At 49.0% G+C, this 16,399-nt stretch overlaps 1 protein-coding gene across 5 annotated transcripts in view; it reads right to left on the bottom strand.

The window, feature by feature from the left end:
- The window catches only part of APBB1 (amyloid beta precursor protein binding family B member 1), a 1,513,529-nt gene that overhangs the window by 575,331 nt on the left and 921,799 nt on the right, over positions 1 to 16,399 (bottom strand). For all 5 annotated transcript variants that reach the window (XM_069640532.1, XM_069640534.1, XM_069640533.1 and 2 more), the window contains one exon: positions 15,832 to 15,978. In XM_069640532.1, coding sequence (XP_069496633.1) covers positions 15,832 to 15,978 — 147 coding nt within the window. The remainder of the gene's footprint in view (positions 1 to 15,831; positions 15,979 to 16,399) is intronic.

Here is a 16,399-nt window from a genome sequence, read left to right as displayed (position 1 = left end):
CAGTATTACTGTCTGGACTAGACTAATCACCCTGAAGGAGCGTAAGCTGCAACAACAAGGGAAGTAGAACTGCGGGGATGGATGGGAGGGTCGATGAGGAATACGTCGGAGGAACATCCCGTCGAAAGAACGTTACAAGGTAAGAAGTAACTTGTTCTTCGAAGGGATTGTGTCCTCCGACGTATTCCTCATCTTAGATAGGCTCCCATAGCAGTATTCTATATTCGGAGGAGGGAGTACTGACTTCACGCTGTCTTCTATTGATGAATAAAATGCAGTACAGCCCTTCCAAATCTAGTCTCTTGACTGGAGGAGGAATCCAGATTGTAAAAACGTGTAAAGGTATGGACAGACGACCATGTAGCGGCCGCACATATGTCTTTAACCGGCACGCCTCTTTTGAGGGCCGATGAAGCTGCAATACCTCTGGTCGAATGAGCCCTAAGGTTTTGAGGGGGCTCTTTCCCTGCAAGTTTATAACATTCCAGAATGGCTAGAATGATCCATCTGGAAATGGTCTGCTTAGTTATTGGTAACCCCAGCTTGTGACCTGTGTAACCTACAAACAGCTGGTCTGCCTGTCTTATCCTGGCTAGTCTACTAATGTAAAAACTTAAAACCCTCCTAGGGTCTAGTCTGTGTAACCTCTCTTCCTCTTTCCCCGGGTGAGGGGGAGGATAGAAAGATGGTAGGGTAATCTTCTGAGTGATATGGAATTCAGAAACCACCTTTGGGAGGAAATTAGGCTTCACTTGCAGGACAACTTTGTCTTTGTGAAAGATTGTATGAGGGGGTTTACAAGAAAGAGCTTGTAATTCGCTCACCCTTCTAGCAGATGTAAGTGCTATTAATAAAACAGTTTTAAGGGTAAGGAATCTTAACGAACAAGAATGGAGAGGTTCGAAAGGTGTACCCATCAGGAAAGTTAGTACTAAGTTTAAATCCCATAGGGGAACTTGGAATGGTCTTGGGGGATAAACATTGGTTAACCCCTTTAGAAACTGTATTACCAAGGGTAATTTGAAATAGGATGGTTCTTCCGCAGTACGCTTAAAGATGGATAGCGCTGCGAGATAGCCCTTAATGGTGCCAACTTGAAGGCCTGAATTTGCCAAATATAGTAGGAAGGACAAAACCATTGGTGTACCACATGAAAATGGGTCGATATTCTTTTCTCTACACCAGCTGCAAAATCTGTTCCAACGGCAGCGGTATAAAGACTTTGTTGCTGGCCTCCTTGCCGAAAGCAACACCTCCATAACATCATCAGGGAGGTCCCAATCCTTGTACCTCAGCCGTTCAGAAGCCAAGCGTGAAGGTTGAGGGTTTTGATGTCTGGATGGAGAACCTGACCTCCCTTCTGTGAGAGTAGGTTCTCTCTGAGTGGAAGTCGAATTGGAGGGCAGATGGACAAGTCTAGAAGGTCCGGGTACCACGTTCTCCTGGCCCAATCCGGGGCAGTTAGGATCATGGTTCGCCGGAATCTTCTCAACCTCCTGATCATTTGAGGAATGACAGGGACCGGTGGGAACGCGTACAGAAGCGGAAACTCCCAGTCCACTATGAACGCGTCTCCCAGAGCTCCTCTCGGAGGAAATTCCCTTGAGCAGAACAGGTCGCATTTCCTGTTTAGGCTGGTGGCGAACAGATCTACCTGAGGGGTGCCCCAAAGGGCGAAGATCTCTTGAAGGACTTCCTGAGCTAGCTCCCACTCGTGGGAGACTGTGTTCTGCCTGCTCAGAGCGTCCGCTGTCAAGTTCTTCTCTCCGGCTAGGTGAACTGCCGATAGAGAGATTCCTTCTTGGATTGCCCAAAACCAGAGCTGCATCGCCTCTCTGCAAAGGGGTAGTGATCCTACGCCTCCTCTTTTGTTGAGGTAATGCATGGCCACCGTGTTGTCCGTCATTATCAGGACGTTCTTCCCTTGTACAGCTGGCAGGAAAGCCTTCAACGCAAGTCTGATGGCTCTCAGTTCTAACAGGTTGATGTGTAGTCTGGACTCCGATGGAGACCAACGACCGCTGATGGTCAAGTCGTTGGCGTGGGCTCCCCACCCCGTGAGTGAGGCATCCGTGACTACTGTTATCTCCGGCCAGGGTTGCCAAAACTGTTCTCCTTTCAGAATATTCTCCTGACAGGCCCACCACTGAAGGTCTCGAGCCACCCTGCCGGGAACCTGAAGAAGATCTGTCATTCTCCCTGAGAATTGTGACCACTGAGTCCTCAGTGCCCACTGGAGGGATCTCATTCTCAGGCGAGCCTCTGGCACAAGGAAAATGCAGGATGCCATGAGGCCTAGCAACCTCAAAAAGTTGAAGGCTGGGAGACGTTGGGCATGCTGGAACTTGGTAACCATCTGTAGAATATCTTGAGCCCTCACCTCTGGTGGCGAGGCTTTTCCCAGGGAAGTATCCAGGATCGCTCCTATGAACTGGAGTCTCTGCGATGGTATCATTTGTGACTTCTTTAAATTGAGGGAGAAGCCCAGTCTGTGAAGGAAGTGGCACACGTGATTTAGCTGGATCTGAGCTTGCTCCGGAGAAACAGCCCTGATCAGCCAATCGTCCAGGTAGGGGTAGACGTGAATCCCTTCCCTCCTTAGACTTGCAGCCACTACCGACATTAACTTGGTGAAGACCCTCGGGGCGGAGGTCAGCCCAAATGGCAGCACTCGAAATTGATAGTGAGAGTTGCCAATTGCGAACCTCAGGTATTTCCTGTGTTTGAGATGGATAGGCACATGGAAATAAGCGTCCTGAAGGTCCAGGGATACCAACCAGTCCTGGAACTGAAGGGCCTGGAGGATCTGAGAAAGAGTGACCATCTTGAATTTGTCTTTTCTGAGGAATTTGTTCAATTCTCGCAAGTCCAAGATGGGTCTCAGTCCTTCGTCTTTCTTCGGAATGAGAAAGTAAGGGGAGTACCAGCCCTTGTTCCTCTCCGCTACAGGTACCGGTTCTATGGCACCTTTCTCTAACAGGTCCAAAATTTCCTGCAAGAGGAGCGGATCTGGAGCTTTCTGAGAGCTGATCCCCGGTGGATGACTCTGAGGTATACGTAGGAAAGGCAGGCAGTAACCTTGGGCGACTGTTTCCAATGCCCAAGCATCTGACGTGATAGCCTGCCATACCGCCAGATGTTGAGTCAACCTGCCTCCTACAGGTGTCCTGTGAGGGGAGTCCTCAGAGTGGTTTTGGGGCGGCTGATGCAGATGCCGATGGTAAAGAGGCACCTGCTGTTGCTGCGGCTTTAGAATATCTACCCCGTCCACCTCGGGTAGTTCTTCTTTGACCCCTTTGAGCCGGTCGTCCTCTACCTCTTCCGAATGAGGAGTAGAAGCGAAAGGACTTGCCCCTCGCAGAGGTTCCTGCGGGACGAAAAGGAGTCTGACGGATTGCAGCTCCTAGGGATTTTTCTGCAGCTTTTGAAGTTTGCAGTTTCTCTAAACTGTCATCCGCCTTTTTCCCGAACAAAGAAGAGCCATCGAATGGCATGTTCAAGAGCCTGGCTTGCACATCTGGGGCAAAACCCGACTTTCTCAACCAAGCGAATCTCCTGGTTGATGTACTTGCCGCCATTGCTCTGCTGATACTGTCAGCCGAATCAATGCCCGTCTGGAGGGATTCGCACATAGCGTCTTTACCGTCCTGTATAATATTCAGGAACGCATCCCTTTCTTCTCCCTCCGGGATGCAGTCAGCCGCTGTAGAAGCACACTCCCAAAGTGTATGGCTGAACCTAGCAAGGGTGCAAGTAGCATTAACAGACTTTAACGCCATGCTACATGCTGAAAAGACTTTCTTTGCCATAGCATCATATTTTTTATCGTCCCTGTCCTGTGGGACTGTAGGATAAGCCGTCTTGACATCGGTAGAGGATGCTGCTTGTACCACCAGACTTTCTGGGGATGGGTGTTTAGACAAAAACTCTGGGTCTGTGGAAGATACCCTGTACTTTGTAGACAGTTTTTTATTTACTGCTGGTATTACATCTGGGGTTTCCCAGTTTGTCATGATCTTTCTCTGAAGAGCTTTATGAAAGGGCACCACAGGATCCTCCTGTGGGCCTTTGTCAAGAATATCCGTGAGGTCATCTTGTTGGAAAGATTGTGAAGGTGCAGACCACCCCATTAACTCTGTTATCCTGGCCATTAAGGCTCTTTAGGGGGTTTCAGCATGCTCCCCGGGGTCTGGCTTAGCAAACTCCACCTCAGGGGAAGTGTCTAACCCACTTGCCTCATGTAAAGAATCATGAAGATCCTTTAATCTGCGCTCTTCAGAGGAAAATTCCTCTCTAACTGGGGTTACAGGTCCCTGTAACTCAAATGTGTCTTGTTCAGACAATTCACCCTCTTCTAAAATTGAGGATATAGTTCTCAATTGTTCTGAACTCATAAAGGGAGTAAATCCCATTTCCAAGGCAGAGGGTGCCGAACTTGTCATTATTGGCCTCGAAAGCGTCGATGTCGTCGACGCCGACGTCGAAGGCTTCGAGCGTGGCGTCGAAAACAGAGGTGGAGGCCTCGAGGACCTCGACAGAATTGGAATTCTACTCGACAATATCGAAGCCATCGACGTCGAGGGCCTGGGGATAGTCACTGGATGTGTGGGAACCGTGACTTTTCTTGGCGTCGACGCCGGTGTCGAGGCCGGCGTCGAGTCGACAGACCGGTGTGTCGAAGGTCCCCTCGACAACGGCGTCGAAGACATCGACCTCGACGGGACCTTCGTCGACGGTGTCGACGGAACCTTCGAGGAAGGTTTGGAGGTCATAGTCCTGCTCGTGGGTTCGAAACGCGCTCGAGAGGTTTCTTTCGCCGGGTACTGCGACTCGCGGCGTTTTTGACCTTTGGGTCTTTCGACCAGAGCATCGCTCTCGGCAGTCTTCGAGGGGGTCGAGGCCGCTTTCTCGAAGACGCTCATCATATTCTTTCGGAATTCCTCCCATTCAGCCCGGGAACTATGTTTCGTGGGGCATGGGATTCTTTTTGGCGAAACAGAGGAAGAGGAAGACGGAGAAGGGGATCTTCGACGTCTCCTCTTCGAGTGCTTCGATCTCGAGGAGTGATGAGACCCACTCCGAGACCTGGAGCGCGAATGGTGACAAGGAGACGAATGTCTCGACTTCGTCGACGAAGAAGAAGCTTTAAAAGTCTTACCTTTCTCCAGCTTCCCCCTACGCTCCTTCAGGGCCTTAGCTGTCATGGACATACAGTCCTCGCATTCCGAACAATGGTGTTCAGCTCCCAAGCACCACAGACAAATTCTGTGAGGATCGGTCAACGACATCTTTTTCCCACAATCTCGCCATTTTTTGAAGCCGGATCGAGAAGTTGTCGGTTCCGACGAGGAAGCCATCGAGTACGGATCGAATAACTCGAGGTAAATAGGATTATCTGACTAAGAACTGAGCAACGGTATTCCGAGGCACCGAGTAAGCGCGGAAAAACGGAACTGAGCAACGGACACTGCGCGCGGCCTTTATAGGCAGGATGACGTCGATACGGCGGCTGTCGAGGGACATCGACTCGAAGGACGTCGACGCGCAGCGCCCTCTAGAGAAAATTTTTTTCCGAGGCCAGCAGAGCTGGAAGGAGATATCTAAGATGAGGAATACGTCGGAGGACACAATCCCTTCGAAGCATATTTACACACTTGAAACAAGCCAGTGGTACAGTACATAGAACAATTTACTCAAAAAAGGGGGGGTGGGGTGTTCCCGGATGGTCTTGACACGCACGGGTTGTTAAAGCGGACAATAAAAGGGCATCGGGAGGAGGGGGAGGGAAGGGTGAAAGGGGGAGGGGTTTTGGGGGGAAGAGGTAGGGAAGTAGAGTCAGGGGGAGAGTGGAGAAGAAGGGCTTTGAGGGAGGAGCGAAAAGATGGGTAGGTGGGTGAGGAGCGGATAGGGAGAGGTAGGGAGTTCCAGTGGAGGGGGGCCAAGAGTTGGAAGGAGCGGAAGCGTGAGGAGAAACAAGGTGCAGGGGGTACAGTGAGAAGGTATAGGTCAGCTGAGCGGAGAGAGAGAGCGGGAGGGTGAGTAGAATGAGAGGAGGGAGGAAACATAGGGGGGCGAGGTCATAGAGAGATTTGTAGACAAGGCAGAGGAATTGGAATTTCAGTTGTGAGAGGAAAGAGAGTCAGCCGAGTTGGTAGAGTGAGGTAGATATAGAGTCTCGAGGGCCAGTACGGATGGAGGAGTGGTAGATGGATTTTAGGGGGGACAGGTGGAAGATAGGGAGGCCAAGGAGGAGAGAGGAGCAGTAGAAGAGACGGGGGAGAATATAAGGGAGGAGATGAGGAGTTTAGAGGCATGAAAGGTGAGGGAGGGGTGGATCTTGCGGATGTTGAAGAGGTGGTGTCGAAAGGTTAGAGAGATGTCAGGGTGGAGGAGGAGTGAGAGAGGAGTCAATGTGGAGGCCAAGGTTGCGGGCATGGGTCGAGATGGGGAGATTGGAAGGGGGGAAGTGGATGAAGGAAGGAGGCGAAGGTGAGAGTGTTGGGAGCGAAGAAGAGCACTTAAGTCTTGTCAGCATTGACGGAAAGAAAGTGGGATGACATCCAATTTTTTATGGCTGTAAGGCAGGAAGAGAGTGTGGTGGAGGTCGGAGGTGAAGGAGGAGAAGGAGAGAAAGAGTTGTATCGACTGCATAGAAGTGGTGGGAGATGCCGAAAGAAGAGATGATGCGACCGAGAAGGGATGTGTAGAGAGAGACGAGGAAAGGTCCTAGTACAGATCCTTGAGGGACGCCATAGTTCAGGGGGATGTTGGAGGAGGTGCGGCCGCCCCAGGAGACAGTAAAGGATCGGTTGGAGAGGTAAGAGGAGAGCCAGGAGAGGACAGAGCCTTTGAATCCATGGGAAACAGAGTGCTGAGAAGTAAGGGGTGATCTACAATGTCAAAGGCTGCGGAGAGGTCAAGGAGGATGAGAGCTGTACAATTAAACTAGTTAATACAGGTATCCAAGTAAACACTTACACACTTAAAGTTATTGTAGACATATGAATTTATATATACACAAGCATAATTCGACAATCTTTAAAAATCAGCAACTGATAGTAACAGTAATTCCAAAGTTAGGATTCCGTTCAATAAGAGCAATAAAGTAGGTGAGTAAACTATTCCTATGCTAAACATATTCCAACACACTGAGTGACGTTATTTGAGGTCAGCATTAGCATATATTTGTGATCACCATTACAATATTAAGTTTGAAGGATGGATCAGTTAAAGTCAAACCATCACATACTTTGTAGGTACTACAATAGTTTGATTCTCCCAGAGGGATGTAGGCAGTCTTTTTATCCCAGCAATAATAGTGTTCAAAAATAAAAAAAACCTGTAAGCGAAACAAGCACTGCCAAAGCCAATAGGTTCAGAAGGGGGCCTTTAGGGAGCCAGGACAGCCAAAGTCAATGGGCCACGTCAAAGTTCTGATGCTCTACTTAGAAAATGTTTTAAAATAGTCAGTAGTACAGTAGAAAATCACAGAAGATCAAGAGGAGCCACCTTGAAGAAGCGCTAGCTGGGAGGCCAGTGCAAGTGAGTTGAGGCTAGCTCAAAAGGGGTTACAATAGTACTCTCCAAGCTAGGAAGCATCAAAGTTGGCAAAAGGTAGATGTACCCCAGGCCCCACAGTATCTGAGAACTGAAGAATTAGTTCCAGCTGGATGCCTTCCTGTTGCAGCGTAGCACACCCTTGTTCCTGGTCCTTGGTCGTGGTGACGAAAGGGAGGACGTCTGGTGGGCTTCTATGGCGGCTGTTACGCTCACCTGGTATCCACGGGCGCACCACACGATGCTGGATGGGCGACTGCATGCTATTCCGGGCTTTCTCTGCTTCGTTATTTGCCTGGTGGGGGGTAGCGCGTATGACAGGAGGATGGAGTAATTAGGTTTAGGTCTGCAGTGGGTGAAATTCCCACCTCACTCTGATCCCATATTCCCTTCCTCTGGGTTATTTCTCACCTTGGGTTTATATGCGTAGAGCTCTCCGTCCTGCTTCTCTGTGCAGGGGTGCGTTGTGAACGCGGGCGTTCCGTTGGACCTAGTTTCAAATCGATGGCTTCAGGATCGGCCCGGAGATAAACGGGTAAGTAGGAGCTGGACATGGTTAGCGTTACGCTGCAGGTGTGCAGAAAAATGTGAAGCGAAGTGTGCCTGCCTGGGCGTGGCTTATATAGCCAGCCACACCTGAAGGGCCAGAGCAAACCCAAAACACTGGTCTGCATAGTTCCGTTCTAGGAACAGAACTGTGCTATGGGCCTCCATGTTGGGTTTAGACACATAACTGATACTTGTCCTATTCCTGATAATGAGCCTGGCGCCAGGACTGACTTCAAGTGTTTTGATTACAGTGTTTAAAGGCTCTTAGGGCCACTTTTAAGGGCTGTAGTGCCACTGTTGCCGGGGGCTGTTATGCTTGAGGGGGTCAGGGGCATTAACCGTGAAAGCACTCCCCCTTAAGGCCCCTCTCACAGTGATCCCTCTGTCTGGTCCTGGCTTGGTTGGATGGTTTCGATGGAAACATTTTACCAAACGTGGCGCATGGATGTGATTGCTAGGCTCCCATGTCCTGTTTTCAGGGCCATATCCCTTCCAGTCTACTAAATAAAATAACTTCGATCTGGTGACTTTTGAGTCCAGGATATCTCGGACTTCAAATTCGGGTTCTCCGTTAACCAACACCGCAATTGGTGGTGACTTGACCAGAGTTCCAGGCTGAACAGGTTTTATGAGTGATACATGGAGTACTGGATGGATTTGCATATTTGACTGTAAGGCTAGTTTTACAGCCACAGGGTTTATTATGGCTTTGATGGTATACAGTCCTAGGTACCTGGGACAAAATGTTCGCGTTCCTTTTATGGGCACATGCCGAGATGCCAACCAAGCTTTGTCTCCGACTTGGTATTCTGGGGACTTCCTTCGATGTTGGCCAGAGAACCTTTTCTGTCTTTCTTTAGATCGAAACAGCTGTTCTGCTGCTCTTTTGAAGGCCTGAGTGATGGTTGTATTTAAGGTTTTTACCACAGGCATTTCCAAGGCCATGGGAGGATCCAATTTGGAAGTACGTGGATGCCTTCCATACATGGTATAAAAATGGACTCTGTCCAGTGCTGGTGTGTAGCGAATTGTTTTAGGCATATTCGGCTATCCATAGCACATCTTTTCAATTCCCTTCAACCTGACTTCGCATGCATTTTAGGTATTGTTCCAGTGTCAGATTCGTCTGCTCAGTTTGACCATCAGTTTGGGGATGGTGACTAATGGGTAGACGGATATCAAGTTGGGCAATTTCACAACTTTTCTTCCAGAAGTTAGAAATAAATTGGCTACGTCGGTCTGAGATCAAGATGGACAGCAAACCATGTAATCGTACGATTTGCTCTAAAAACACCTTCCCCAAACTGGATGAAGTTGGTAGGCCCTTGAGTGGAATGAAATGGGCCATTTTGGAGAATAGATCAACCACCACCAAGATGGTGTTAAATCCGTGTCAGGGAGGCATATCTGTGATGAAGTCGAGGGAAGAGTGTATGCCAAGGTGCGGGCGGAATTACCAAGGGCTGTAGAAGGCCTGCAGGTTTTTGTTTCTGGGATTTATTCTGTGCACAAATGCTGCATGATAGCACAAACTGCGTGATGTCTTTTTGCCACCAATAGTTCCTTTTTACCTTAACTAGGGTCTTGCCGATTCCTGGATGTCCTTCTACCCGGGAATCGTCATAGCTGGAAACAACTTCTTCCTGTAATGTCTTACTCTGTAGATATAGACGTCCTCTGAAGTATGGGAGTTGGTTCCTTGTCATATGATGTTCACTCCGGGTGGTCCATTCTTGTAAAGCCTTGTTTTTCATTAGGATCTGAATTCCTTCTTGGAGATCATCCAGAGACAACGTTGTCGTAAGCCCTAGTCGTCTTTCACCCGGAATAATGGCTACAGGGTCTGGGGCTGAATATGCGTTTTCATCGATACCCATGCGGGACAGGGAGTCAGCCTTTCCGTTCTGGACTCCAAGACTGTACGTGATCACAATCATATTCTGCGAAGAATAAGGCCCATCGGAGCTGATGGGATGATTGAGCCTTTTCTGCCTTAAGGTATTGCAGATTACGATCTGTGATTAACGTGATAGTATGTCGGGCACCTAGGAGATAATGTCGCCAAGCCTTAAAGGCTGCTTTGATGCTAAGAGTTCCTTATCTGTTATTGCATAGTTAAACTGGGGCGTAGAAAACGTACGCGACCAAAAGGCCACAGGGTGCAGCTGGCTGGTATCGGGATCTCTTTGGGAGAGAACAGCCCCCATTGCCATGCTGGAGGCATCGGTTTCCACTACGTATGGGAGATCTGGGCGGTGGTGTCGCAGCACCGGGCTGAGGTAAATCTTTCCTGAAAAGCCTTTTCCGCCTCATCTGTCCATTGGAAATGTTTGTATGTAATAAAGAAGTAATCGGGTGTACAATCTGGGAGAAACCCGGAATAAATCAGCGATAAGAATTTGCAAAGCCGAGCATGTTCTGAAAACCTACGACTGATGACGGTGATGGCCAGTTAAGAATGGCATCCACTTCATGCATATCCATCCAGACACCTCTGGGAGTGAGGACAAAACCAAGGAACTCGACTTCGGTGACATGGAAGGAGCATTTTTCAAGTTTGGCGTATAGCTGGTGCTACCAGAGTTTTTCAAGGAAGGAGCGAATGTGCCTGACACGGCCCTTCTTAGAAGTGGAGTACACCAAGATGTCGTTGATGTAAACCAGGGCACACATGTCAATCAGCTCACGCAGTACGTCGTTAATGAAGTACTGGAATGCTGCGGGAGCGTTGCAAAGCCCAAAGGGCATCACCTGATATTCGAACAGTCCATACTTGGTACGAAAGGCGGTCTTCCATTCGTCTCCTTTCTTTACGTGCACAAGATGGTATGCCCCCCTGAGGTCCAATTTAGTGTAGATTTGGGCATCCTTGACTTGGTCCAGCAATTCTGGGATAAAGGGTACTGGATAGCGGTTTTTTACTGTCACTCGGTTTAATGCTCAATAGTCGATGTATGTTCTCAAGTCCCCCTCCTTCTTGGATACGAAGAAGAGGGGTGAGGCTGCTGGGGACTTGGATGGGCGGATAAAACTGTTTGCTAGGTATTGGTCCAGCTAGGATTTCAAATGGAGATTCTCAGGTTTGGTGAGTGCGTAAATCCGACTACATGGGATTTGCGCACCAGGTAGGAGGTCGATCTGACAGTCATATGGCCTGTGAGGGGGTAGAGTATTGGCCTGCTCCTTTTGGAAGACGTCTTGATAGTCTTGATATTCGCTTGGTAACGTATTTGTTACGCCAAGTACCACCGCCTCTTTACCTTGGACAAGTTCCTTCGGATCTGACAATGACATTTCCACCTGGTAGCATGTGTGAGCACATTCGTTGGAGGAGGTCAGATGTTTTGCACGCTAGTCTATGTTGGGATTATGAGCCACCAACCACGGCATCCCTAGAATCACCGGAACTGAGGGGCCTTGATAAGGTTGAAGGCAATGGCTTCCCGATGTCCGTCTTGACACAGAAGGGTAATTTCTGCTGTGCGTTGCGTCACAGGACCTGAAGATATTTTGGTGCCGTCGAGAGTGGTGACCTTCTCAGTTGTCATTTTTTGACAAAGGGGAAGCGCCATCCTTGTTGCCAGGTCTTGGTCTATATAGTTACCAACGGCTCCGCTGTCTATGTATGCCTCCACAGCATGCATCCAAGACGGTTGTTGGTGACTGATCAAAATCACAGGCATGGCAAGGTGCGAGGTCTGTGGCTCCTTCCTTTCGCTCGACAAGCGGACCTCTACGCTTGCCGGGCCTGAAAGTTTTCCGACTCTTGTTCTCCTTCCTCTTTATCTGTAGCCCCCAACTGTTCTCCTAGGGGATTTAACCGGAAATTCTTTGAGGAAGTGACCTGATTTCCTGCAGTACAGGCATAATTGCTGTTGCCTCCTTTTGTCTCTTTCGGCTTTGGTTAACGGACTGCGTACCCCTCCTATTTGCATGGGTTCAGAAAAGTTCTCTGATGAACGCGAAATGTTCTACTTTGGGCGTACGTACAAAGCACGATTGTCCATTCTGGCTCGGTCAGTTCTTCGATCTTGTAGCCTGTGGTCTAACTGTAAAACCAGGTTGATGAACTCTGCACAGTCCTTTGGAGGGTTTACCACCTGGGCTAATACGTCCTTCAGTTCCCCTCGTAGACCTCGATGCAACAATGTGGTTCGTTTCTTCTTGGGCCACTCAGTTTCAATGACAAGTCTGTTGAAGGTTGCGATATATGTTAACAAATCTTGGCTTCCTTGGCAGAGAGATAGGAGTTTGTTGTCCAGGGCTTGGCCCTGGGTGTGTCGGGCGAACAGCTTCTCCATCTCCTGTTGAAACCCTCTGAAATCCCGCAGGAGTGGATCATCCTGACTCATTAATGGCACTGACCAATCCGAGGCACTGCCACCCAGGTATGATAATACGAAAGCAACCCGCAACTGATCGTTAGGAAAGGCTGCAGGTCTGCAAAGGAAATGGAGGCGGCATTGGTTCAGGAACACTGCATTTCTTTTTGGAGCCCAGTAAAATGTTCCGGGTTGGCCAAGGGGACTGCCCCAGGAAGGACCACCTGCACTGGGTTGACGGATGTGGCTGGAACCGACAGCATGCATCCTGGCAACGGAGATTGGCTAGCCTGCGTCTGAAGTAATCGGCTAACTCATCGGTGCAATCCTTGGTAACCATCAACTCCCTCCTAAGGGCGTTGGTTTCTTGCTGGACTGAGTGCACCTCGGCCCATAATTCCCCAATAACTGGGCTAGTTGGTCAGTCTCCGACTTTCCATGACGCCCCGGTGGATGTTTAATTGAGGCTTCACGTTCTGTTATGCTCAACTGGTATCCACGGAGGCACCACACAATGCTGGATGGCCGACTGCGTGCTATTTCGGGCTTTCTTTGCTTAGTTATTTGCCTGGTGGGGGGTAGCGCCTATGACAGGAGAATGGAGTAATTAGGTTTAGGTCCGTGGTGGGTGAACCTCCCACCTCCCTCTGATCCCGAATTCACTTTCCCTGGGGATATTTCTCACCTTGGGTTTATATGCGTAGAGCTCTCCCGTCCTGCTTCTCTGTGCAGGGGCGCGTAGTGAATGTTGGCGTTCCGTTGGAGCTAGTATCTTCACTGGTCTGCCGGCCCATGTATTGGGTCCAGACCGGCTGTGACTCTGACTCTTCTTGCTGTCTCCAGGTGAGTCATTGTTTCTTTTCAGTTTCTAATCTGTCCCTTTCTCCTCCCTCCGTTTTGTCCTTTTCGATGTTGTCTCTTCCGACTAGGCAGTCTCTCTAATAATGTCTTTCGTCTCCGCAGGGATGGTTGCGGTTAGAGTTCTTGACAAGGCACCATATGAAAATGAACTTGCAGCGCCGGGCAGTGAAAATTACAGGTAAGTGTTGATGCGCGGAGCACAGCGCTGTATTGGATTTATTGCAAGCTTGCTAACCTGTATTCTCTCGCTTCCGTACATGTTTTTGTGATGTTCTGGAGTGGCGGGCGAGCGAAGAACAGAATGATTCCAGGAGCTGGACATGGTGAGCTTTACGCTGCAGGTGTGCAGAATTACGCGAAGCGTGTGTTCCAGCCTGGGCGTGGCTTATATAGCCAGCCACACCTGAAAGCTCCGACCACACCCAAAACACTGGTCTGCATAGTTCAGTTCTAGGAACAGAACTTTGCTATGTGCCCCCATGTTGGGTTTAGACCCATGACTGATACTTGTCCTATTGCTGATAATGAGCCTGGCGTCAGAGTGTTCTGATTACAGTGTTTAAAGGCCCTTCGGGCCAATTTTAAGGGCTGTAATCCCACTGTTGCCGGGGGGCTGTTATGCTTGAGGGGGTCAGGGGCATGAACCGTGACAGCAACACTCGAGAGAGGGAATATAAGCAGTAATGGATTCTCCTTGATTCAGCAGCCTTTTGTGGTTTTGGCGACTTTCTCAACACCAACAGCTCTGGTTGGAAGTTACTTGATCCCTCGGTCCTGGACTCCGGTGAGGGGACTCTGGATGAAGATGTCCTGCTTCTGCAGGGTCCTCTGAATGGCCACAAAGTTTTGGCCAGATTCATATTTCTGAAGACAATGCGTTCGATGATGGTCAAGGATCCCCGGGCATTGGGATCCTGCGACTGTAAAGTCCCACAAGTCGGGGGTTGTGCCAAAATGAAGCTGGTCTCAAGGCTAATTGGTCCCACTAGCCCAAGGGAGGAAGGGACTTACTAGTCGAAATGAAAACTGGGTCAGCACAGCTGCAGGACTTCACTGGGTACACAGAGGGTAGCTGCTGGCGTCTCTTGCCACCTTCATCGGATGTTGTCCTCTGGTGGTCGACTAGCTCTAGTCACAAAAACCTCGCCTTTTTGACAAGTTCAAATTCAGTCAAAGCCCTAGGCTGTCAATCAACCAAGCAGGGTGGCTGTTCTACCCGACAGCCAGCTAGTCAATCAGAATTTGTTTCACTCAGGCACACCTAGAGACAAAGGACAGGGACGTTTCAGGACCCTCCCTCACTTTCTGCCTTTCCAGACACGCATAAGTCTGGGCAGGCTTCTGGGCTGAAGTCTGCCAAAGGCAAAATACACTCAAACCCGATTCACACAATAGAGTAAAAACCCAGAAGGAACGGACAAGAAATGGCGAAAAAGAAGACAAAGGCCATTTTGGGGAAATGGTCACCCTTGGATGCTGTACTGCAGCTGAGACATCAACCTGCAGATCACATGTCACAAAGATAGTAAAAAAGGAAACCACTGCCACCAGCCATTCAAGAGTGAGTTAGTGTTACAGAATGTTACATGCAAAGTGGGATATGGAGTTACTATGTAACCTCCCCCGCCCCCCAGCACTCCACATTGTTACGCTCATCTGTTCTCTGCGGAGGCATTGGGACACAGTTGCAGCCCTCCCTGAACTTGAATCACGCCATTCAGGCCTCTCCCTCCGTAGAAAAGCTCTGAGCGGTGGTACGTAATGATACTGCTCCTGTGAATTATGGAAGATAAGCTCTTAGTCCTGCTACTTCTGGCAGGGGCGCGTCGGATAGGATCTAGTTCCTTCACTGATCCCTGATGAGGATTAGTCCAGTCCAGCTGCGACTATGCTTCTCCTTATGATTGGTAAGTCTTTCTTAAGCTCTTGTGATGCTGTTCGTTCTGTTTAATGTCTTTAATATGTTGCTCCTATTTATGCCCGCAATAATGTCTCTCTTCTGTTTTCTTCCCTTAGATGGAAACCCGGCCTCAATGCAGCTGTGAGACGAGGCCGGATGGAAGATGGATGCTACCGCAATGTTCAACAGCAGGTAAGTGATGGTTTAAGGAAATGGCTAAGTATGGCGAAGCGCAACCTTAAACTCACTGTTTTTTCGATGTCTAACCTTGGGCCTCATTTCGAGTTGGGCGGTAAGGGTTTACGGGCACCGGTAAGGATGCCGGTGCCGGTAAACCCTTACCGCCCAATTCCGAGTTCCCTTAGCGGGATCCGCAAAGGACGTGTGGTCTGACCACACGTCCTTTGAGAGTCCTGCTAAGGGACTTGCGCGCTAATAACGGGCCCGCTATTTTTATTTATTAGCGCCTTCCCCATTGAGCCCTGTGGTCTCTACAGCCCTTACACAATCCTGGAGGTTCAATATGTGGCATGCCTGAATATCTCAGATAAACCACCTGCCAGCTCCAGTACAATCAGCATGCAATAGAAGACAACTAACTACATTAGTTTCTGAGATTCGGTACGTGACAGATGGACTCACCTCTCCCCAGCCACCTACAGGATCCTGAAGGTTTTGCTTGTGATAGGACAGCTGACGGATACAGTTGTTCACAGCTACACTGCTCCTTCCTGGAGCCAGTTCTTCTTCGGTCATCTCAACCCAACCAAGTGAGCGGACTGCAAAGCACTAAAAAAACAATACAGCTTATGATGCAAACAGTCCAAATCCAACATGCTGCACAGTAAAGACAGATAAGCAGCATACACAATCAAAGCAAATGGAGGGGTCCAAAGTGTTAAAGATATTTCAATACAATTTAAAAACACAAATGTATTTTCCAATATGGAGGTACTGTATGTGCATTTATCATGAAATAAGAGGTGTACTGAGTTTCAAATTATGAGTCACAATACTCATTTATATGATTTATTTCAATTGGTGCATTCCAACACTGTCTTGAATAGATTACTATTATTCGATTAAACAGTAGCAATAGCTGTAGTACTGCAAAGAGGTGGCAGAGCAAGGGCATACGACCTTTTAGCAGTGGCAGGGCTGCTAAGGAGTGCTTTCATGTTCTGGATACGATACATCTAAGGATGAGTCA

Source organism: Ambystoma mexicanum, chromosome 7q, assembly GCF_040938575.1.
Source record: "Ambystoma mexicanum isolate Mex_15411 chromosome 7q, UKY_AmexF1_1, whole genome shotgun sequence".
Taxonomy (NCBI): domain Eukaryota; kingdom Metazoa; phylum Chordata; class Amphibia; order Caudata; family Ambystomatidae; genus Ambystoma; species Ambystoma mexicanum.
The sequence above is the reverse complement of the archived record's forward strand: the minus strand, read 5'-3'. Positions and strand labels throughout refer to the sequence as shown.